This window comes from Pteropus vampyrus, unplaced genomic scaffold, assembly GCF_000151845.1.
Source record: "Pteropus vampyrus isolate Shadow unplaced genomic scaffold, Pvam_2.0 Scaffold50, whole genome shotgun sequence".
In the NCBI taxonomy this organism is placed as follows: domain Eukaryota; kingdom Metazoa; phylum Chordata; class Mammalia; order Chiroptera; family Pteropodidae; genus Pteropus; species Pteropus vampyrus.
In genome coordinates this window covers 5457213-5482674 of record NW_011888831.1, presented here as the reverse complement: position 1 = coordinate 5482674, position 25462 = coordinate 5457213, and the positions used below count along the sequence as shown (strand labels likewise).

The 25462-nt window shown below is 42.7% G+C and overlaps 1 protein-coding gene and 1 pseudogene across 1 annotated transcript in view; both read left to right on the top strand.

Annotated features, from left to right (window-relative positions):
• Positions 1–8120: 8120 nt before the first annotated feature.
• LOC111739457 lies at positions 8121–8239 on the top strand (annotated as a pseudogene).
• Positions 8240–11936: 3697 nt separating this feature from the next.
• Positions 11937–25462, top strand: part of ABR (active BCR-related) — a 183969-nt gene continuing 170443 nt past the window's right edge. The window contains exon 1 of the mRNA XM_011359903.2: positions 11937–13192. Within this exon, the coding sequence (XP_011358205.2) occupies positions 12151–13192 (1042 nt within the window). The 5' untranslated portion in view covers positions 11937–12150. The remainder of the gene's footprint in view (positions 13193–25462) is intronic.

Sequence of the window (25462 nt, the reverse complement as noted above, 5' to 3'; positions counted from 1 at the left end):
ATAAAGAGTTTCCTAGACAAAAATAAGCTGAAGGAATTTATCAACACCAACCCAGTATTACAGGAAATGTTGGAGGGACTTCTTTAAGAAGAAAAAACATGTATGAAAAACATGAATAAAGAATGGTAATAACTACACTCCTATCAACAAGAACCTCAAATGGAAAAGAATTAAGTGCTCCAACCAAAAGATAGAGAGTGACTGAATGGATAAGAAAACAAGTCCCCTACATATGCTGCCTCAAGAGACTCACTTCAGATTAAAAGACACACACAGACTAAAAGGAAGGAGTTGGAAAAAGATATTGCCTTGATGGACTTAGAGGGTATTGCGCTGAGTAAAATAAGGTAAAGACAAATATCGCATGTTTTCATGTACTTGTGGAATCTAAAGAACAAAATAAACAACAACAACAACAAAAATGGAAATAAACTCGTAGATACAGAAGATATTTTGAGGGCTACTAGATGGGAGGGGATTTGGGGGAGACGGCAAAAAAGAGCAAAGGGATTAAGAAGTACAAATGGATAGTTATAAAATAGACATGGAGATGTAGAGTGTAGCATAAGGAAAATAGTTAACAGTGTTGTAATGAATATGGAAGGGGAAGAGGGGCACTAGATTTAGTGAGGTGATCACTTTATGAGTTATATAGATCTCTAATCACTATGCTGTACAACCGAAGCTAATATATTATTGTATGCCAACAGTAATTGGAAAAAAACTCATTGAATTGTACAATATAAATACGAGCAACGAATTGTCTGTTATATTTCAGTAAAGCTAGCAAAAAAAAAAAAAAAAGGAACAAGTTGTGCTGACTCTGGGGTTGTGTGAATCTTCATTCTGAGGGTGGCAGCCAGTCTCTGAGGAGGATGCCCCTCAGCAGGAAATACTCCCAGTGAAAGAGTTGAAGTTTGTGCAGGATTCAAACCTTCCAGAGCATTTGAGTAAAGGGGCCAACAGGAAGGTTATCTCTCTAGATATATCTCTCATATACATACTGTCTGTCTGTCTGTCTCTCTCTGTCTCTCTCTGTCTCTCTCTGTCTCTCTCTCTCTCTCTCTGCTTCAAGGAAATCACTAGAGATTTTTTTTTTAAGCCAAAAAAATAAAATAAATGCTGCAACAGGTGTCAGGTTCTGTTTGGTGCGAAGAAGAAACTACTTCCTCTGTGGCAGTATTTTCAGTGGGCATGGCATCTGGAAGGGATTATGAACACTAAGATCATGAGCCTTGGTTGATCTCCGGATGCTTAGGTAGTACTAGCACTGACCATTTGGAACACCAAGCAGGTTACCTGACCCACTGTCCAGAGAAATTTATGGGTTTCTCTGCACATGTAATTGTCTGAGCAAATGGCACACTCCACAGATCTGTTTTGCTTTTCTAGGTGACACAACCCACAATAACTCATGACTGTCCCTGCAATTTAAGTGCAATTCGCACTCCCCTAAGCTACGTGTAAGTTTCCATAGAAGGTACCATCTCTGGTAACTCAGCATCTTCAAACAGATAACAGAAGGTACACATGCTACTGAACAATGTGTTGTTTTTCTTAGTAAGACACACCTTTGTTGGGTAAGGCCGGTGGCCTCAGTTCTGGGCCCTGACTAACAAAACACCTCTAGGCAGTTTTTCGTTTGTTTGCTTGTTTGTTTGTTTTGAGGAGTAGCCTTTGCTCTGTGAGAAAAGCTCACCTCTGTGTATCCCTTTTTCTTCCCAGAACTCAGGGCTACAGATCACTCCCCTGACCTGGGAAAGCAGCTTTGATTACCCTGCTCTGTCTTTCTCCTGCCCTCCTTTCTTTTCTTCCTCTCTCCCTTAGGCACACATAAACCGATGCTTATGACTACTCTGTTTTTCATGTGTTAACCCTTTTTTAATCCTTATTACTATCTTACGAAGTTGGTAATGCTATGATCCTCATTTTACAGATGAGAAAACTGAGGAACAAGTCTTTGCCTTGTCCAAGGCCGTGTGACTAGTAAGGGGCCAGGGTGATAATCAAACCCAGGCAGTCTGGTTCATAAGCACCATACTTTTCTGATTCTCTAGAATATACACGTGGGCACGCACACATGCACCTGGTCCTTGCCGGTCTGGGCCCTGCTGCTGGAAGCAGGATGTGACCTGGGCTTTGGGGTTCACGAATTGCCTCTCCCGGATTTCTCCATGCCCTTTCCTATTGGGCTCCGCCCCTGCCCCAGGCTGCCCAAGCTTACCTGACGGCAAGTCCCTCTCCTGACTATCACACAGCCTGCATTGCCCTAACTTCTGCTCCTCCAGGAGCTGGGCATGGCTGCTTTGCTCTTCAGCTACCCTGGTGTTTCCTGTACTTAGGAGCTGTTTAGCTCCTTCGGTGTGAGTTATCTGTCAATGACACCAAAGAGAGGCTTGCTGTCAGAGCTGGAACCACCCACCACCACTCCTGACTTGGGAACCCAGATGGGAGAAAAGGAATGACTGTAAGAGAGCATGTTCTTACTTCTAAACTGGGAAGTCTCTGCACAAAGACGGAAGGGTTACAAACCTTGCCTTCAAACCTGGAAGGGACTTCAAATCATGACTAACTTCCTCATTTTACACATGAGGAAACTGAGGGCTAGAGTGGCGACATGGGTTCCCCGGGACACCCAGCTGGCTCACGGCAGCATCGAAAACCAAGCCCCAGGTCCTCTTCTCTACATCAAGTAGTAAAGCACGTTATTGTTATTGTGCAGATTGCCTCCAGCACCAAGTGAGGGCAGGTATTTGGTCTGGCTTTCTTCAGAACACAGTCTTTCTTGTGAAAGATATGTCGACATGGAGCAATGACTGACATGTCTCATTCCATCTCAGTCAAGAATGCCAAAACCTGTAGGGCAGTGATTCTCAGAGCATGCTCATGCCACAAGTGAGTGGTAAATGAGATGATTTTAGGTGGTACCCACTTTTTTATTTGAAGAGTAATGTATTTATGTCAATTTAGTTATATATTAAAGAAGTATATAACTAGGCACCAAATTTATTAATATTTATTATGCTTGTATATGACTGCTTAGGAAGAGGCTTAGTAACTAAAATATAGTTAGTAAATAATAGCATGGGTGATTTGTTAATTGGGAAAAAACATTATGCAGATGACTGAAGTTTGGGAAATGCTATTTTAGAGAATACCAACAGTTTAGGGGAAAAAGGCTTAACCCAGGGACTTGTCTATAGTAAAAAGAAATCCTCTCAGTCTCATTAATCACCAAAGACATCAAAGTAAAACTAGAATGAGAGAAATGAATCTTATTTATTCATGAAAAATATAACACATATAAAGAAGTTGGCTCTGTATAAAAAAGTCGGCTCTGTAAAAAAAAAAAAAAACTAGAACAAGATACAATTTTTCACCTTTCAGATTGGTAAAGATTAAAAAGTTTTTTCTCATTTTGGCAGCAATATACTAAATTTAGAATGACACACAGGACTGGCATGATCTCTGGGCACAGATGACATGCAAATTAATGACAAATCCTATGAGGTTGTTATATGAGTAATCAAATTAGTATTTTTGAGAACAGAGTCTCTTTTTGAGGAGAAAAAAAGAGAAAGTGAGATTTATAAGATAAAGTAAAAATTTTGTCAAAAATATTAAATATATATTTAAACTATGTCATGAGTAGTATGTATATTTCCTAGCTTTTTCCACTGAAAAGACATATAAATAATGACCAACTCAATAGAAATAAACACATCTACCATCCTGACTGGGCCTTCCAAATGCCATTTTCCCACTATAAGGAACCAGGGCTCTTTGAAGAAATGTCTGATTTTACTTCTGGGACAGGAAATACACAAGATAAGCCTGGAACATCTTGTCAAGCAAAAAAGCAGCAAAGCTATCAAAGACCACTAGACTGATGTCAAAAGATTTTTAAAACTAACTTGAAGAGGCTCCCGCTGGCCAAAGATGGAATGATTTGAACATCTATAAAGATAATAACTACAGTGTAATAAAATGCATAAATATATCCCTGAATTTATCATTATACTAAAAAGAATTCAAAATAAAACAAAACAAAACAAACCTCATTGGTTACCTTTTGAGGACTCATTATTTTTAAAAATTGGAAATAAGGCAAAGAATTGAGCATCTATCATATGCTCCTTTATGAATTCTACCTCTGGGTAACCAAATAGTTGATGAGAGGAAGTTTCTTTTTACAGACATTTTCCAGTTATTAAATGAAAAAGGAATGATGGCATACCACCATTTCAATCATCATCAATGGCTACTAATATCACAAGAAGAGACATGGCTAGACATGGAGGCATGATGTGCTTTCTGGGGGAAGAACAGATCTCCACCTGTGCAACAATCTTACCTCCTTCTCCAATTAAATCTTATCAAACTTTAGATCTAACTGCAATTCACTGGAAGGACATGGCAAAAGATACTACATACCATGAGGTTACAATCAACAGAATACAGACTGTGGGAGACTCTACAGGACAAAGTACCTAATTTCTTTAACAAATTATGGCATGTGAAGGCGGAAGGTGGAAAAGGTGTTGGAGAGGCATGGAGTCTCAGCACCCTTCCCCCATACCTTGCCCTATGAATCTCTTCCTGTTCTAGTTATAAAGCTGGGGAAAGAGAACAAAATACAGCTGTAGACACTATCCGGGCAGAGATTCCCTTCAAAAGTGAATGTTGTATAACTGATCCATGGAGTAAAAAAGGATTGAACATTTTATTGCTAGTGTACAGAAACACAACCGAGCCCAATTAGCCAAAGCAATCTTGAAAAAGAACAAAGCCGGAAGAATCACATTTCTTGATCTCAAACTATATTACAAAGCTGAAGTAATCGAAGCAGCATAGTATTGACATAAAAATAGACACATAGACCAATGGAAGAGAATTGAGAGCCCAAAAATAAACTGTTGCAGATAGGTCCATTAATATTTGACAAGAGAAAAAAAAATTTGACAAGGGAGCCAAGAATGCTGAATGGGGAAAGAATAGCCTCTTCAATAAAAGGTATTGGGAAAACTGGATCATCACATGCATAAGAATGAAATTGGGCCCCTATCTTACACTACTCACAAAGTTAAATGGATTAAAACCTTAAACATAGGACCTGAAACTGTAAAACTCCTAGAAGACACTGGTCTTGGCAACAGTTTTTTGTTTATGATACCAAAGCACAAGCAACAAAAGCAAATATAAATAAGTGGGAACACATCAAACTAAAGAGCTACTGCACAGAAAAAAATATCAATAAAATGAAAAGACAACCTACATAATGGGAGAAAATATTTGCAAATCACATGTCTGATAAGGGGTTAATATCTAAAATATATAAAGACCTCATACAACTCAATAGCAAAAAAAAAAATCCAAATAAAAATAGGCAAAGGACCTGAATAGAGATTTTTCCAAAGAAGATATTCAAATAGACAATAGGCACATGAAAAGGTGCTCAACAGCCATAAGCATCAGGAAAATGCAAATTAAAACCACAGGAGATATCGCCTCATACCTGTTAGAATGTATATTATCAAAAAGATAAGATATAACAAATATTAGTAGAAATCTAGAGAAAAGAGAACCCTTGTGCTCTATTGGTAGGAATATAAATTGGTACAGCCACAATGGCAAACAGTATCAAATTCCTCAAAAAATAAAAATTGAATTACCATTTGATCCAGGAATTTCATTTCTGGGTGTACTACAAAGGAAATGGAAATCACTATCTTGAAGAGATATCTATACCCTTGTGTTCATTGCTGCATCACTCACAACAGCCAAGATGAAAACAACCTAAATGTCCATCTACAGAGGAATGGATCTTTGTATATATATATTATATATGTAATATTTATATGTGGAATATTATTCAGCCATGAGAAAGAAGGAAATCATGCCATTTGCCATAGATAGATCTTGAGGGCATTACGCTAAATGAAATAAGTTAGAGAAAGGCAATTACTATATGATCTTACATATGTTTGGAATCTAAAAAAGCCAAACTCATAGAAACAGAGAGTAGAATGGTGGTTGCCAGGGCTGGGGAATGGGGGAAATAGGGAGATGTTGGTCAGAGTGTACAAATTTACAGTTATAAGATGAGTAAGTCCTGGAGATCTAAGGTACAGTATAGTGACTATAGTTAACAATACTGTACTATAAACTTGAAAGTTGCTAAGAGAGTAGATCTTAAATGTTCTCATCATGAGAGAAATGGTAATTACATAAAGTGATAGATGTGTTAACTAACCCCATTTTGTGTATCAAATCATTATGTTGTGTACTTTAAACTTTACACAATGTCGTATGTCAATTATATCTCAATAAATCTAGAGAAAAAAAGAATAAAATTAGACCTCTCTCTCACACTATGTACAAAATTAAGTCAAAATGGATCAAAGATCTAAGTACAAGAGCTAAAACTATATAACTCTTAGAAGAAAAAGTTGGAGTAAATCTACAGGATCTTAGGTTAGGCAATGATTTCTTAAATATAACACCAAAAGCAGAAGCAACCAAGGAAAAGATAGATAAACTGGACTTCATCAAATTTTGAAATTTCTGCGCATCAAAGAACATCATCAAGAACTTAGAGGATGTCAGAAAATATTTACAAATCATATATATCCGATAAGAGCCTAGTATCCAGAATATATACAGAGCTCTTACAACTCAACAATAAAAAGAGAAATAATCCAAATAAAAATGGGAAAAGGATTCCAATAGACATGTCTCCAAAGACGATATACAAATGGCCAATAAGCACAAGGAAAGATGTTTGCCATCATTAATCATTAGGGAAATGTAACTAAATCAAAGCCACAATGAGATACCACTTTATACCCACTAGGATGGCTATAACTTTTTAAAGAAAGGAAAATAATAAGTATTGGTGAGAATGTGGAGAAATTTGGAACTTTTATATATTGCTGGTGGGAATGTGAAATGCAGCAGCTACTTTGGGAAACTGGCAGTTTTTCAGTAGGTTAAACATAGAATTATCATATGACCTACTCCTAGGTATACGCCAGAGAGAATTAAAAAATATGTCCATGCAAAAGCTTGTACATGACTATTCATAACAGAATTATTCATAATAGCCAAAAAGTGAAAACAACTCAAATGGCAATCAACTGATGAATGAACAAACAAAATGTAGTATATCTATGCAATGAAATATTATTCATCCACACAAAGGAATGAAGTACTGATGTGTGCTACAACATAGATGAATCTAGAAAACATTGTTATGTGAAAGAAGTCAGATGCAAAGCACTATCTGTTGTATGATTCTGTTTATATTAAAGGTCCAGAAGAGGCAAATCCACAGAGACAGAAAGTAGATTAGTGGTTACCTAGGAATAGTGGGTTGTGGGGAAGTGGGAAGGGACTGGTAATTGGTACGAATTTCTTTTTGAGATAATGTAGGTATTCTGGAAATCAATAATGGTGATAGTTATACAAATGAGAAAATATGAAAGCAGAGCTCCTGGCAGCATCACCTCAGAGATGTCCTCCCATGCTCTCTTTGGGTAAATGTGGTCTTGCTTTAAGATGGCATGAAGTTAAGGTCTAAAGAGTCCAGGTGGAGTACTAATCATTCACTTATTGGTCATTCATTCATTTACTCAACAGACTTGTACTAGACGATGACTCTGTTTGGCACTGTGTTAAGGATTGTGGCAGTTGGAGGAATAAGAGATGCCAACTGGCCAGAGCCAAGATTTCCTCAAAAAGCCATGGAATTAATTACAGTGTGGTATGACCAGTGCTAGGATCAAGGCAAAACTCTCTGTAGACAGGCATGCCTCTCTGGACCTTGGAAAGGGAAGGCTTCAGAGAGAAAGTCACAGTTGAGCTGAGTTTTGACAGGCAAAAAGGATGTCATCAGGTAAAGGAAGAAGCAGCATGGCAAAGGAAAACATGAGAGACCAAGGAATATCAGGGGGAATGGTGAAGCCCTTGTGCATCTGTATCAAATAGGGCTTGGGAAGGCAGGAGGGCATCTCGTGGGGAGACCCAGAGGGGAAAAGCAGGGACTGACACAAGACCCTGGTGCCTGTAGTCAGGAGATTATCCCAAGAAGCAGGAGTGATGGAGACAGAAAAGAAAAGACAGTCTATGGGCATGCTACCCTGAACAAGCCCAATCCCGTCTGATCTCGGAAGCTAAGCAGGGTCGGGCCTGGTTAGTACTTGGATGGGAGACCACCTAGGAATACCAGGTGCTATATAGGCATAAAAAAATAAAAAAATAAGAGATTGTAAACTGACAAGGTCCTTGCAATCTGTGAGGTCAACCAAGGGTTGCCTTGCCTGAGAAATAAAAAGAAAAGAAAAAAGAAAAGGACAGACAATAGAGTGCTCATCTTGGATTGGTTACCACTGTGAACAACTGGGCTCATTCTTGTTGAAGACCACTGAGCAACCATTTAGAGAACACCTCAGAAATGCCCTCCAAAGACAGGAGCCCAGGCACTTGTTAACCAGCTCCCAATTCCATTGACTGTGAAATGCCCCTGGGCATGTTAACTTCTCCCATAGAGGCTTTCATCTGAGATGCGCTTGAGAGCTTTGTGTCTGAGAAAAATCCTAGGGTAGAAAAGTAGAGAGAAGTAGGGGTGGGCACTTGAAGTGAGACCCCAGCAGCCCTTGGAAACTGTCCACCGTAGCTGCAGCAGAAATCCGAGATGGGCCAAAGGTAGGTGGCATGGAACATAAAAGGCATCTGCTCAGATTAGGGTGACCCAGATTAGGGGTCTGAATGGGTGCAGCAAGCAGAAGAAATTCAGGAAATGAGGTTGGAAAAGTAGGCTGGGGTTAGGAGACCTATTGTGAAGAGATTGATATGCCAGGTTACAAAGTTTAAACTTTACTTTCCAGGCCCTGACACCTAGTAGGTGCTCAACAAATATTTATTAGATGAGTGAATATTAATGACAGATGTGCCTGGGCCAAGTCCCACAAAGCTATTAGAATGCAGCAGATTGGCGTGTGTCCTCTAACTTCTTTGATCTATCTTTCATTCCTCTCTCTCTCTCTCTCTCTCTCTCTCTCTCTCTCTCTCTCTCTCTCTCTCTCTGAAGTGGCGACATAATACCTTTTTTATAGGGTTGTTGTGAGGAATTAGATACGATCAAAGATATATGGCAACTAGAAATGTGAACTCAATAAATGTCATCCACTCTACCTCTGCCCTCATGATGACCCAAAGTCAAATAATAAAGCTGAACTCTCCACCAGCTAGAAACAATGAAGTTTGCCCCTGGGATCTGTTTACAGAAGATGTATGCTACCATTTCTGGCTATATTGGTCCTCATGGAAAAAATTAGTGGTATTGGTAACAACTTCCTTGGACCAAAAGGGAATCATACTGCTGTTTTAATTAAAGGACAGAGTTGAAACTAACCTCCCAGGGAACTTACTAATTCAGAAATTGATGCTTATAGTAACTTATAGGTTTTTTTTCCTTTGTGCATTTAAATATACATATTGATGCATCTTCCAATCAATATGTTGTTGACAGAGATCATCCATTCCTGTAGCGCTGCCTTTCTCTTTCTGAAATCCTAACAGAGGCCAAGATGCCTTTGGACTTTGCTTGATGGAATACCCCTGCATGGCAGCTGTAAGCATTGGGAGCTCCTCAGTCCTTCCCAATGGACAAAGGAGATCGGGGAGGTAGGCACCACCTCTTCAAAATACAAAGCTAAGGTGGGAGAGAACGCTTGAGGAACTAGGTGAAGAACTGAGAAATCACACAAACTGGAGAATACTCAATTAATGTATTTTAAAACATATTCATTCCCCCATAGCAGTCGGACAAAAAGACAAATATTGATGAGTCATGCCAGTAGCAGACCAAATTAATTAAAAAAAAAGAAAAGAGAGAGAGAAGAAGAGATATTGAGAAAATGAGTAAACACAGACTTTGTCAAGACAGGAAATTTCGGAGTTGAGAAGTTGCTGTGGAAGCGCATCTGCTCCCGATCTGGAGTGATTCACAACTGGAGAAGCCAAGTAGGAGCGGCAAGGTGGGGAATCCTTCATCTGTCTGTTCATTCATTCATTCATTTCCATCATTCAACAACAATCAATTATCTCTCCAGCACACTGGAAGAAGCAGCAGAAATACAGAAGCTTAAAAGGCACAACTCCTGCCCTTGCGGTGTTCTGGAGGTAGGGGAAACAAAAAATGTCACTAATAATTATAAGAAAGTGGCACAAGGGCAACGATAAAGACATGTACGAGATGGAGAGGTGACTCAAGGAAGAGGGATAGGGGCCAGAAAAGGCTTCTCAGAAGTGGAGATCCTTTAGCTGGGTCTTAAAGGAAGATAGGAGTCCCTCAGGCAGTAGGGAGTTGTGCCCGTAAGGACAGCAGTTCCAAGGAAGAGGAAAAGACATCCATAAAGAGTGGGACGTCTTTGGGGACAGCATGGAGTTGGTAAGGCTAAAGCGCAGGAGGAAGGCAGAGAAATTGGTAGAGAACAAATGTAGGAGAGTCTCCTGTGTCATACAGAAGAGTCTGGGTTCAATCCTGTAGATGATGAGGAGCCACTGCAGTTTTTTGAGCAAAAGCATGTCACTATCTCATTTGTAGTTAAGAATTATCTTCCTGGTATCTTCCTAATATCCAGCCTTAATGGATGGATTGAAAGGGATTGAAAAGCAAGTGGGAGCAAGACGGCCTGTTCAGATGGTTTAGGTGAGAGGCCAGTGACAGGGAGCTGGATTATGTCTAGTTCTCAAAGGGCATTGAGGACAGGAAGAATTTCCACCTGCCAAGTCACTTAGTCTCCTAGTATCAATTTCTTCAACCTTAAAATGAATGAAATGTGAATCACGGATATGGTTCCCCCTTGCAGACAGCACAAGATAATTTATCAGGACTTCTCTCTGCAGATAGTGGTACCTCACCTAAGATCTTGGAAAAGTGTGGTGAAATCAGGTGTGGAAAGGAGGGCGAAGCGGGAGTTGTCCCCCATTCACCCCCATCCCGAGGGCCAACCTAGGCGCCTGGCCACAAGCTCCTCCATTCTTTTCCTGCCTAGGAGAATCATTGAGGCCACAAAGAGGAGATGGAGTAGAGAGACCTCTTAGACACACAAGTGTCTAAGGCCCCCGTTGTCATGGTTTAATTCAGTCACGCGGTTGTACTCTCAGCTTTGAAGTCACAGAGGCCTCTAAGCCATTTGGAGCTGTCAAATTTGCCTATTTCTTCCCCGAAAAGCTCTAGTGAGCAGTGAGAAAACGCTTTAAAGAGACTCAAAAAACCCAAAGTTTTATTCCCAGTTTTGGATTAAATAGCTCTGTGATTTTGATCAAATTAGTTCAACGCGCTCAGTCAACCCTGGCAAAGGACAATGCCGTGGGGTTGGCAAACCGCTCGCTTCGACACCTGCCCTCGCCGCCGCGCCACATCGCCTTTACCCCACCTTTTTTGGTTCAAGGCGCCGCCTGACCCTAGGCTAGGGAGGTAGAGGAGAGCGGGGTGGCGGAAGGTTGGCTGGGCGCCCAGGCGCCCCCGCGCCCTCCCTTACCCGGGCTCCCGCCTTCCCCGGCCGCGCGGCCCCGCGCTCCGGTGCAGGGAGCCGGTGCTGCGGCGGGAGCTGCGCAGCACGACTGGCCAGGAAGGTGCGAGCCGGTTCTGCGGCAGCCAGCTTCAGGAGCCTCTGGGTGGACAACACTGCAGGCCTGCCCCGCCGCGGCCCTCCCCTAGCCTCCCCGCTGCCAGCGCAGCTCCGAAGCGCGCCTGCAGGGCCTGGCCCCGCGCCACCGCGGCTCCGCCCCCGCCGCTGCTCTCTCATCGCCAGAGCCCCGCGGGGCGCCCGGGCGGGCGGCGGGCGCTGCGGACCGCAGGCTTCGCGCGTCCTGCCAGGGGCGGACCCAGGGCCCCCAGGCGCCCGCCTCCGCTGCGGATAGCCGCTTACGTCAGAGAGGCAAAACCCAGAGGAAGAAGGGGGAAAAAGAAAACGACACGAGGGCGGAAGGGGAAAAACTTTATTTTTTCTCCTATTCTTTTCTGGGGCTGAAGTGAAGAGCAGACGACTGCGCCAGCGCGGGCTTCCCGGAGAGACCCAGGCGCGACCCCAGCCCGCCGCGAGCGGAGGAGCTGGGCCCCGGAGGCCCGAAGGGGTACCCGGCATGTGGGACCCTCAGGACTTTGAGCGCCACTGGCAGGCCGAGTTCCCTGGAGAGGAGGCGCCGGTCCTGCAGCTGGACTCGGTACTGGACATAGAGCGGGAGCTGGAGCGCTGCAAACTCAACCTGAAGCGGCTGCAACAGGTGTTGGCAGAGGAGAAGTTTAAAGTCTTCTACCTGCAGGCAGCCCTGGCCGGGGAGAAGCCGGAGGTCGGCGGCGGGCCCCTTGAGGGCGAAGACGCGGGCAGCGAGGGAGCTTCGGCAGAGGAGCCGGCGCCAGCCGGGCCGGAGCGGGCACAGCCACCACGCGAAGAGGCGGGCGCAGAGGGTGGCTGCGGAGACACCCGGGATCTTGCGTGCCGGGACCCGGAGGTGGCCGTCAGGGCAGAGACTCCTCCATACGTTTGCCTGGATCTTCCCACCTGTCCCGGGGCAGCAGCGGCCGGGGGTGCGGTGCGCAGCTTGACTGCCGCCATCCACCAACAGCTGCTGCAGCCTCGTCTCCTCTTCAGGCCCCGAGAGGACTGTGCGCTTCCCGGTCACGATGGCATAGTTCCCAGCGCCCCAGAGCGGTCCTCTGGGACTCGCGCAGGGCGGGGATCCGAGGAGGGCGAGCTGGCCGCCTCGGGCGCGGACGATGGGGGCGACAGCAGTGACCACGACTTCGAGATGGTGGATTGGAACGAGAAATTCGTCCTAGGCCACTTGTTCGTGGCCCCCTGCCGGCTTGGGACCCGTGATGAGGCCGAAAAGCCGGTGCGGGCGTGCAGCCCCCATCGCTGGATGCACCTGATCCCCGGGGGTCGGCGGCAGCAGCGGAAGAGCCGCGACCTAGAGCAGCTAGAATCAGAGGCCAAGGACGGGCTGGGCTCGCCCCTAGCAGTGGATGAGCACCCCCGGCGCGGGGCCCGTGAGCACCTCCCCCCATGGCGGCGCAAGAGATTCCTGCGGATTCCCGAGCGGGACTCGCCCAGCCACAGTTCGCCGGAGAGGGGCAGTGACTGCAGCCACAACAGCTCGGACCACGAAGACGGCTCCTCTGCAGGTAGGCGCACCCCTCTCTAGATCCCTGCCTCGCATCTCCTGGGGGGCTGCTGGCTGCCTCCTGCATCCCATTCCTGGCACATCTTATTGGTCCTGTTTTACCTCAGACTCCTGGCTAGAAGGGATGTAAGATTTATCTGTTCACCTTAAAGCCACTTGTGTAACTGAAAAAAAGATAGTGCAAGGTGATTTCAGCTTGGGCGAGTTTATGAAAATAAGCATTGTGGTGATGGCAGGAGGGTGATGGAATGGTGCACTTGGCCAGACCATGGGAGGAATCTTTCATTAGGCCTCAGCCTTTCTGCTCTATTGCAACATTACCATTCTTGTCCCTTCCCACTAATCTTCCACAGGTTGGCCAATCATTCCTTTGCACAGGTAACGATAGTATGTATCCTTCTCTGCATAAACTCCAGTCGCTCCCATTTCTCCTGGATTCCTCGATGTAGAAGTCTAGGTCTTCCACTTAATTTTCTGAACATCTCTCTCATTTTCTCCAGCCTATATTTATGTTTGGGCCAAATTGAAACAGGCTCTGGGTGGGGGTTGGTGTACATAATCCTCACTGCCTGCCTACCTTTGCTGACTAGCCCCCTTCCTTGCACTTGATCTGTAGCTTCCTAGAAGAATAGGAGTCCTGAGTGGGAAGGGAAGGGCTTAGAATCATAGAGTCTTCATGCTGACCTAGTGCCCAGAGATCATGTCTAGTGCTCTGCCTTCTCTTCTGAGAAAAGGACATGGTCTTAGCCATCTTTGAATCTCCTTGTGATGGTCAGTATTGTGCCTTGCACATAGTAAGTGTTCAATAAATATTTCTTGAATAAATGAATGATTGCATTAAACTGTCTCCCACCCAGCCCCTCATAGGTTAAGGAGTGGGAATGGGGCTAAAGAGGAAAGGACAGGGATGTGGGGTGGCCTGTGAATGTCCCTTTGGTGCCCTAGGGACCGTCAGGGTCTCCTCAGCCACAGTGAAAGCATAAATTGGTGTCTGGTTAGTTCAAGCTGTGATCAGAAACTTCAGATTCTTTCCTGCTACGTGAAGGAAGGAAAAAGAAAAAAGAAAAAAAGAAATCACTGATGCTGGGATTGTTCCAAAATCTCCATTATTAGATCTTATCGGGTAAGTTTGCATTTGAATGAAAAACTGTCCACTTTGCTAAAAGCACATTGGAAGGTCCATCAAGTCATCTGTTGTGATCAATTACACTTATTCATTAGCAGAGATTGGCTGCTTTTCCCATAGGTCATGCTTTTGCCTCCTGTGCTAGTAACATATTTTATGTGCCCATTTAACTTAAAGGAAGAGTCTGAAGATTTCACTCTAATGCCAAGTTCCAAATGCCCTCAGTGGAGGCTACTCAAGTGGCCCAGAGCTGCTTCAGAGTTGGCTCCAATCCCATCTCTACTCAGTTCCACATCAATCACCCTGCCGGGTATGCCCAATGCACTGGATTTTCTCCAGGGAGTGACTTATTTTTGTGAACTGTCTTCTTTCTAAAGACACCCTACCACATAGAGCACCTTGATGCAGATTAGGAATTTATCATTTCTTCTGGCCTAACGATTTACAAAAGGTCCCCCTTTTGGGTGGATCGATGATTAAAAAAAAAAAAGAAGAAAAAGAAAAAGGTTCTCCTTCCTTTAGACTGAAGACTCCAACCAGGGCACATGTCTGGCACTCATGGTTTTGGCTAGCAGTACCTGGGCCGTATTTCTAGCCCCATCTCAAGATCTCTCTGCAAAGCAAGTTTTGTAGGGAATCCCTGTGCAACTGCATGTGGGGGCCCTGCCTACTGTCTCCAAAACCTCCCCAGTGAGGAGATGAATGGGAGTGGACATGCATATGCATACATGTATGCACAAACATCCACACACTCCTATACATGTATACACATGTGCACACAATAACATACATGTGTGCATGGGTACGCAATCTAGGAGAAAGACCCTTAAGACATACAGAGAGGCACTAGACTGGAGGGATTAAGGGCAGGTGTTTTCACACTGTGGGTGACAGCCCACTGAAATCAGTGTGATGAGGAATAAAAGCATAGCCAGGCCTTCCTTGGCCATCCTTGTCTGTCCTTGCTTTATTTTTCTCCATCATACTCACCAAATTACCACCTTAGATGGTACGATTTTGCATGTGGATCTTATTCATCTTTTTCTCTAGCAAAATGCAAGCTCCAAGAGGACAAGGATTTTTATCTCTTTTATTCACTGACATAGCTCCAAAGTTTAGAACAGTGTCTAACATATAATAAGTGTTCCATACATATTTGTTGAATGATATAGTCTTTTAATGGGATGGACTAGAATAGAAAACATCAGACTGCATTGCACATGGTAACGGCATTTTTCTGTTTAAAAAGTTTGTTTCGATTATGTATAAATGAGTGAGTGTATCCTGCATCCTGATATAGAATGTATTTCTTGCTGTAGGTAGGACAAAAAGCTTCGAAAATGCTGATGAAGACCATGGGCTCTGAAGCTAGACTGCTTGTGTGACCTTGGGAGAAGTTATTTGAATTTTCTATGTCTCAGCTTTCTCATCTATAAAATGAAGCTAATAAAGGCTGCTTATCTTTTACTATTGATGTGAAGTATAAATGGAATACTATTTCTAAAGGACTTTGAACAAGTCCTGGCACATAGCTCCTGCTCTAAGTACTTTACACTAACTATGACTACAGGTTGTTTTCTTTGAGTTGATGCTTCAAAGATCATTCTAGATCTTTGAAGATCATCTGTATCATTCTGGATCACAGATGGTGTGTTTTCCTATGATGAATGTATTTTTCTTGGCAAGGCTCTAGCTCTTTCTAGAACGTTCCGGGCAGCAGGGAAGGACCCAGGGCAGAGTGGTCATCCTAGTTTGTGAGGCATTCTTGCTGGATTGGCCCTCATGTTGTTTCTCTCTTTCCACCAGCAATCATGCCCATTTTCTTATTTTATTTTTTAAATTTAATTTAAAAAATTAAATTTATTGGGGTGACATTGGTTAATAAAATTATATAGGTTTCAAAAGGTACAATTCTATAATACATCATCTGTATATTGAATTGTGTTCACCACCCAAAATTAAATCTCCTTCTGTCACCATATATTTGACCCCCTTTACCCTTTTCTATCTCCTTTCCCCACCCCCATTACCCTCTGGTAACCAGTAAACTGTTGTCTGTGTCTATAAGTTTGCGTTTGTCTTGTTCATTTGTCGCTTTCAGTTTTATATTCCACGTAAGTGAAATCACGTGGTTTTCACCTTCTTCCGTCTGAGTTTTTTGACTTTGCATGATAATCTCAAAATCCATCCATGTTGTCTCAAATGGCAATATTTTATCTTTTCTTATGGCTGAGTAATATTCCATTGTATATAAGTACCATATCTTTATCCAATCACCTATCAAAGGGCACTTCGGTTGTTTCCATGTCTTGGCCACTGTAAATAATGCTGCAGTGAGCATAGGGCTGCATATATCTTTACAGATAAATGTGTTCAAATTTTGGGGGTAGAAATCCAGAAAAGAGGGATTGCTAGGTCATATGGTAATTCTTTCCTTAATTTTTTGAGGAACCTCCATACTGTTTTCCATAGTGGCTGTACCAACATACATTCCCACCCAGCAGTGTATAAGGGTTTCATATCCCCCAAAACTTCTCCAACGCTTGTTATTACCTGTCTTGTTGATCTCATTTTCTGTATTCAGATATCCTTACCTGAAGATTGGATTTACTGGGCAATTCAGGCTTTGCCTTCCTCTCAGGGTTTCAAGGAGAGAGAACACAGGAGACCTCTTGTAAGGCCCAGAGGCAGAGGGGCTCCCTGCCTTAGAAAAATGCTCTTTTCTCTCTGATGACAGGCAGATCCCCACACCAAGACACATTTTTTTTCTACATATAGTAGCCAAATCAGAGTTTAAATAAACTAGAATGCCTATTCTTTAATATCTTCCTTTTAGCACCTCGTGGCCTTGATTAATACCAAGAAAGACTAGGCCATGTTGCCATAGATGAGGGTGATGATGTGAATGGGATGGGTTGGGGACTATAGAGCTAGAATCAGCTGTGTTGGGTCATGTGTGCAATGAAGTCAGACCTGTGTCTGTGCCCTGTCTCTGCCCCTCACTAGGTGTGAGGCCATGGGCAAGCCACTGACCTTTCTCATCTATTAGATGAGAATAACGAGAATAGCTAACACTTACTGAGGGCTTACTTTGTGCCAGCTCCTGTTCTAAGTACTTTACACATACTAACTCATTTATACCACACAACAGCTTCATGAGATGGCCAGTAGGATTATTTTTATTTTACATATTAGAATCTTGAGGCCCAGAGAGCTTCAATAATCCAGTCCCAGGTCACCCAGCTTATAAGTGGCATTTAGGATTTGAACCCAAGCAGTCTGACTCCTGAGCCTGTGCTTTCAAATAATAGCAGCTACCCCTTGGTAGTTAAGTTTAAATACAATAAAATATTTAAAGAGTTTAACAAAGCATTTGTTAAGTGCATATATGCGTGTGTGCATTATTATTTTCTTTACCGCTAAAGTCCCCATCAGATCAATCCATCTGCTGCTAAGGTCAACCATCAGGGCTGCTGCCCACCCGTGGGGCTCTTGGGTAGACTTGGCCTCACAGATAAACAGACCACCTGCTGGATTTGAGACCTCCTCTCCTCAGCTGGGCACTCTTGGGCAGCCACAACTGCATGTCCTCATTTTTACCTTTCATGCTGACATGCTTCTGGACCACCCTTGCCATAGAGGTTGAAAGGTTTGTCCTTCTCGGGGTTTATGCATTCCTTCCACAGCCTGTAGCGTCCCTGTACCACACATGCACTCCTTCTGGACCAAAGTACACCCTACTAGCAAAGCCCAAAAGTGGCTTTTAGAGTCAGGCATCCTTTTGCCTGGTTTTAGTTCAGATGACAAAGTAAATATCATTAATATTTTTAATTGGTAGCATTTTCTCCTGCATTAAACTCTGTTCAGCGGAGGACAAGCAGTCTCTGTTTTTGCTGGCCCTTGGAATCCATCCATCCCTCCATCTATCCATCCATCCATTCATCCCACTTAACAAGGATTTATCAAGGTCTTACTTCAAGCCTCTGTGTTAAGGGCCAAGACTGCAAAGATTCTCACTGACTTTTTGGCTCCTGGGGTAGAAACCATAGGTTTTTAGATAAAGAAACAACTTCCCAGCAGGTAACTTGTTAAATCTTGAAATGAGCAGCTAATGAATTGTTATTTAGAACCTCAGCAACATTCAAGAGCCTAAAATAAGAGGAGATCTTAGAATTGGTCTCATCTTGCCCCTCTCCAGACAGGTGAGGACCCCAGAGCCCTTAAAAGTAACCTCAAGGTCACATGCTCATGACCCTCAAGGCAGGGCCTACAAGCTAGATCTAGGCTCTTTCCTTTGTACCCTATGGCCTTTTCTTTCCTAAGATTTTAGGCTGAGAACACTAAAGATGTGAGTTCTGTCAGAGTTATAGTAACAGCAGACCATCTTGTTTAGACTTACAGTGGGTGGAAATGATTAGTCCCATTTTATAGGTGAAGATGCTGAAGCTTGGAGAAGTAAAGAAATTTACCCAGAGTCAAACAGCTTGTATGATGTCAGCACTTGAACTTTGGTCAGTCTTACAAAGCTGACACTTTAACTTCCAGCATGTAATATTGTCCTGGGCCAGCTATAGAATCCTCGATTTCTCAACATGGGAGGCCTTGCCAGCAGATTCTGCCAAGCTGCCGAGGGAGATTTTTTATTTTTAATCTTCTTGGGAAATGCATTTCCTGCCAGGTACTCATGTTACCTAGCTCGTTTGAAACCTGACTTTTTTCCCCCTTCCCATTAGTGACTAATGAGATTTTTTGCTCCAGAAAGAATTCCTGTGTTCAGCGGATGTGTTTGAATAACTTAATTCAAAGTATTGAATTTTCAGCCTTAGCTGTGATAGAGTAATTTTTTCCCCATTCCCTGTTGCGGAGAGTTATTAAAAAACTATTTGAGACACATGAGCTGGTGGCTGGCTGTGATTCATTTGTAACTGGAGTCGACATTGCATCACTGTTTCCTTGGTTCTTCAATGTTGGCCTCCCACCTCCCCTCACCCCCACTATCTTAGCCTCAGCCACACCTCAGGATCAGAGGGCAGTGGGAGGGTTTGTTTAACAATTCCTTCCTCCTCTACAAGTAGTAAATGCAACTAAGTCTGAAAACTTTTCTGTTCCTCTAGTCTGTTTTTATTCTGGTTAAGAAATGTTCACAAAGCAGTTGGCTCTATATATGACTCTAGATCTTTGTATTTTAAAAGTTAGGATCTTCATACATTCTCCTGGCTTTGAAATAATGGTACAAACATTTTCTGCATCTGAAAATTGGGCTCGATGTTCCCCAGCTTGAAGGTTGTGGTTTACGCTGAATAAGTTACTGACTTTCTCTAAGCCTCAGGTTTCTGTCTGCCAAGTGGAGGTGATAACGATAGGACTATGTCATAGACTTGTTGTGAAGTTTCAATGAGATAATGTGTTTAAAGTGTACAGCACACGAGCAGGCACATAAGTGTTTAATAAATCTTGGATAGTGTTATTTTTGCTGTTCTAAGTACAGGAATTGTCAATTGGCTGAACCAAGCCACAGCTCATATTCACATCTCTTTATGTAATGAAGTTCCCCAAGCCTCTTTGTCTACCTCTTCCTCTTTTTTTTCTCACCACCCTCCAGGTCCAGAGGTGTTTTGCTCCTTTGGAGGGAGACAAGTTTTCTTGTTCCTTTATAGTCCCTGGTCTTTTCCCAGTCAAGTCCTGTATTCCTCCAACATCTTTAAAATGTCATCTGGCTTCTTATCTTCTACTCTCTACCCACTTGCTTTCAGGCAGTGCCCATTCCTGCCAGTGTCTTTTCTGTGTTCTTTCTGGCATTTGAGATGCCCTCCCACCTCCATTTGCCCAGTCACAAAGCCAACCCTTCCTCTAATACCTGGCTTTTTCATGGAACCTTGTATTGTTTCAGATATGGGTTTGCTGCATAGGACAAAATCTCGAAAAGTAGTTTAAGCAGGATAGTGGCTTATTTATCTCCCATGTAAAAGAATTCCAGAAGAGAGCAGTCCAGGGAGAATACCGTGACTTTACTGTCATCGGAAATTCAGGCTTCTTTTTCTTCTCTGTTTTTCTGTCTCAAGGTTGCCTCATGGTCCAAAATAGCCGCTAGAAATCCGGCCATCACATTCATGTTTCAGACATGAATTAGAAGAAAGAAGGAAGGACATAAGAGTGAGTGACAGCTGTTGGTCTGCCTTTTAAGGCACTTTCCTGAAAGCCTCTCTTGAAAATTTCTGTTTAGATCTCATTAGCCACCTTTAACTCCAAGGGAGCCTGGGAAATGTAGTATTTTATCTGGGCATATGGCCACCTTATATAAAATAGGGGCTCTGTTACAGGAAAAATGGAAGAATTGATATTGAGCAGGCAACTTGCAGCCTCTGGCACAAGCCTTTTCCAACTACTCCAACCCCTCTTGTGGTTCTTAGAGCAAGCCCCACACTCACACAATTGTCTTATTATTGTGCCATCTATTAATTCATTGAGCCAATGAACAAATAATGACTGAACCACTGCTCTGTGCAAGGCACGATGCCTTTTATATATTTACTGTGAAGTGTTGCTCTCAAACCAAGAGGTTAGCTGGCTCCTTGAGAGCAAGGATCATGGCTTATGCTTCCCTTTCTCCCTCACATCAATACCTTTCACGGGGCTGGGCACATGGCAGGCCCTTGACAAGTACCTGGTTGAATGTGGAACAGTCACAAACGAGAAATTCAATAAAAATATAAATTCCTTGACTTGATACTGTGCTAGACAATTCTGGTTGTGTAAGGTTTGTTTGGGTTCAGTAGAGCATGGGGCATCTATAAACATTAGGGTTGCATTGTAGCCACATGTACTTGTCCAGGTGTTGGGGTAGATTTGACTATTTTGGAAACTGGACTCTGTGTACCAAACTAGAATTATAAGCAGAAATCTCTGCCCACCTGACTTTCTTTACCACAGCTCTGTCTCTGTAGCTGTATTTACACCACATGAATCTCTCTTTATTTCTGCACTGCTTAGCTGCAGAGTAAATCTGCATTCTTTCCGCAGTAAGCATTAGCTTTGGTGTCTGTTTCTGCCTTCTCATTTGATCCTTTCTCTCGTCTGTCTGAGACAAGACCGTCTGAAGAGAGGTTGCCTAGAGCTTATGTCACATCTTGCGTCTGCTGAGAAAATGATTGTTTTAAAATTTTTATTGGCACTTAGGAGGAAAGGAACTAGAATATATTTAGCCTCTACTAGCTGCAAGGCACTATGTTAAGTGCTTAACTTACATTATCACACTTAATATTCAGAACAGTCTACTGTTCTAACTGTAAAGTAAATCCTACCTTTCTCATTTTGCAAATGAGGAAACTGAGGCTCTGACTCGTTAACAAGTCCCAGTTTGCTTACAGTTAAGTAGTAGGGTTGATTATTTTTTTCCTCTTGTTTAAATAATTAGTTAATTTTATTGAGAGAGAATTCACATACTATAAATTTTATCCTTTTAAAGTATACAGTCGTGGTTTTTAGTGTATTCACAAAGTTGTGCACCATCGCCATTCTCTAATTCCAGACCATTTCATCAGGTGGGCCTATTTTTGAGTCTAGGCTTCACCCACAACCATCCCCTTTCCTTTTTTAATTTGCTACATACAGTGATTTAAAATATCTAGACCAGATCTAGGGAAACTTCAGGGCTTGTTTGGAGGAGATAAGTACATAAAAGGACCATCCGCCTCTTCAGTCACTTTCCCATCACTGTGGTGGTCCAGGTGCCTCTTTGAATTGCTGCCAAATGGAGCTGGCCTAATTCCTCTGACCCCATCTTACCCTGTTTGTTTTTTGGACTTGAAGCAGGGGACAGAACGTCCCAAACTTAAGGTTCCATGAGCACTTTTCATTCCTGCCCTGGGGTTGTGGTTGGCATGGTGAAAGGGACCCTTGTACTGACGCATGTCTTTTTTGTCTTTGTAGCCCCAGAATGTCATTGTGCCTGGCATAGAGAAGGTTCTCAATAAATGTTCATGAATATCTAAATGTTCATTTCATCACTTCTAATCTAAACCACTGCAATAACCAGCTGTTCTGCCTCTAACCTTTCTCCTCCAGTCCCAGGTTTAATTTCTGCATTAAAGACAAAGTGATTGCTCTAGACCCAAAATCTCATTAGATTAGACTGAAGTGATTATACTGGCTGGCTGTCCCTTTAAAAAGCTCCTCCGTTAAAACCCTACTTAGCAACTGATACTTTAATGCTATTGGCCAGCATTGGGTCACATGGCCCTTTGCCACCTGGAGAGCAGGCAAATCAGGAATTTTAGCTCTTCAGCCTCTGTTGTAAAGAGTGATAAGAGACTGTGAATGGCTTTTGGAAAATCAGCCTAGTGTCAATGTCATAGTTCTTTCCTGAACGTTGTACATTCACTCACTGGAGCAATTAGAAAATGGTTTGATGTGGTTTGCTTCTTTGTTACCCCCACTGGATTCTAAGCCCTTAAAGTGGATATGTGTTAAAAGGGAACCACTTCTTTTAATTCTAATATGCCTGCCCATAGCACAATGCTGGCATATTGTATTTACTGAACAAATAAAAGGATGATTGTACATTTTCTAGTAAGAATTTTGTGGGATTGGACTATCTGGGCAAACTATTGAGATCTCTAAGCATTTAAAGGCCTTTTTCTTTTTCTCCTTCTCTTCTTCCTCCTCTTCTGTGCCTTTATCCTCATCGATTCCTCCCCCTTCTCTTCTTTCTTGGACCAGTAGGACAAATTGATAAGTCCTATTCTAGAGCTGAGATTCTCAAGGGCTGAGGTGGGTTTTTCTTCCTAAAGCCGTTTTCAGACTTCACATGCCCCCGGGAAATGACTACGTGTGCTTTTCTAGCTTACTCCCATGTCCACCTGCCCACCAGTTGAGAATTTGTCATTGTGTGCCCCTCTTCCTGATGGGCATGTGTTGTTTCCTAAAGGTGGGCAATGCAGAAAAAGGCTGATACTTCAAATCTGGCCAGCTAGGCCCTCCCCAACTAATGGAGACCTGTGCTCGTCATTAGGACTGTAAACTAAAGAGTTTGGTTCCCTCTTGCTTTCCAGGAACGTGTTAAGTAAGATTACATCTCTGGTTCCCTTGAAATTGGGTATTTGCTTAGTTCTATCCAGTGAGTTTGAATGGAAGAGATGTGTGCCACTTCTGGACCAGAGCACTTAATGCTGGTGAGACCCTTCAGGGATCCTGTTCCTTTGTTATTACAATGCACAATGTTCCAGTGGATGACTGCTCTGTCAGCCCGGGTCCTAGAGAGGGGGAAGCAGAGCAGAGCTCCCAGTCAGCACTCAATGGATGTGTATTAGAGTGAGAAATACACCATTGTTATTTTAAGCCACTGAAATGTTTGATACAGTTTATTACCGCAGCATTACCTAGTTAATCCTGACCGATACAAACACCTGACTTATATTCACACAGAAAGAATGGCTCTTCTGAGCCTAAGAAATCAAAGTATTTTCCTTAGAACTTCTAATTTCCCTTCTCATTAAAGCCAAATGGTAACATAGCTGTTTGTATGTGTATGTGAGAGAATGGATCTCAAAAAGGTACAAAACAATGTTAGAAACGGCTAAATTGTTTTACCATTGTTCCATTCAGTGATTTGCTAGAAGGATTCGTAAGAGTCCATAACAGATTATACTCATGGCTAAGATTTTTACAGAAGATACAGAGCAAAAGCAGTAAGAAAAATATATGTGTCAACAGACTCCAGAGAGGTCCAGCACAAGCTTTTGATGTCCTTCCCTGTCTGAGGCCATGTAGGAGTGCTCTGTCTCTAATAGCAAACTGATGCCGGACAGGGTGAATTCTCAGGGGAGACCAAGCCCCACACTGAGAGGAGGGTTCTTGGTGGAGAGTGTAGAAAGAATTCAAACACACCAAAGTTAGAGTCAAAAGGAAAGTTTATTAGAGAAGGGGTAACATTCCGTAGACAGAATGCAGTCTCCTCTCAGAGGCAGAGTGAGAGCCTGAGAGAGACTGAGGGGGACAAAGGCAAAAGAGAGAGACAAGGACTGTAAGAGAGACAGAATAAAGGCACTGAGAGGGACCCAGAGTGTTTGGGGAATTCAGTTTACATATCGTTCTTTAGTTCCTGTGAGTTACAGTTTAAAGACTTTGTTTACCCATTTTCCTTTGATATGGACATACAGTGAGGAAAGATAGGAGTATGTAGCATGAAAAGGTAAGAATATGTAGTGTGAAAGTCCTGATGGCAGTTCCCACTCTTTAATCCATAGGTTCCCCATGGTGTTAGCCATAGGGAATGAATGATTTTATTTTGTGTAGGGGCCACTTAAAGATCCTGTTTTTCCTGTTTCCTCTTCACTGTGTGGGGAAATGGGTTGTTCTGCTATGCCAGCCGAAGCCTTCCTTTGTTTCCTCCTTGTCTGGCTGCAGGGCTGATCAGCATATTGCAGTCCCTGAATATAGCTTAACACTTTAGTTCTCTTGCCTCCTCCCTATGTTAAAATTACTAAGACTTATATGTAATAAGACTCCCGCAAAATGAAACCAGATGTACATTACTACTCTTGATGTTTGTACAAAGGAACCCGACAAGCCATTACAGCATGGTCCATTGTTCCAGGTGCAAAATGATGAAATCACTAATGTAGTGAAAAGGATACTAGAACTAAAAACCATGGAAACCTATTTTGTCCACAATGTCATTGACCTAGTGGTATATTAACTTTATCTGTGAGAGTAGATGGTCTAAATGTCTGATTGTTCAGATCTCTGAGAAATGTTTTTGCACATTTGAAATGAGTGCGACACTCAGGAAAGTTCCAGAAGTGCAATGCAATTTTTCAAGATCTTTATTAATTAGATTTTGGGGGCCGTCCTCACAACCTATTCATCACTTACACATTCATTTATTTCAAATCATAAGAAATAGACTTATAAACAAAAGTTTAAAGTATCAATTCGTAATTTGGGGTTCTTGACTATAATGAAATCGTTTTGCCATGCCAGGTATTTGGTAAAAGTATATATTACACATTTTAATCAGAACAGCCCCATGAGACTCAGTATTTTATTCCCATTCTACGGTACTAAGTCTAGAAACATTGAATCACTTGCCCAAGTCACATAGCTAATAAATGACAGAACTAGAATTGGAACCCAGCTCTTTCTGGG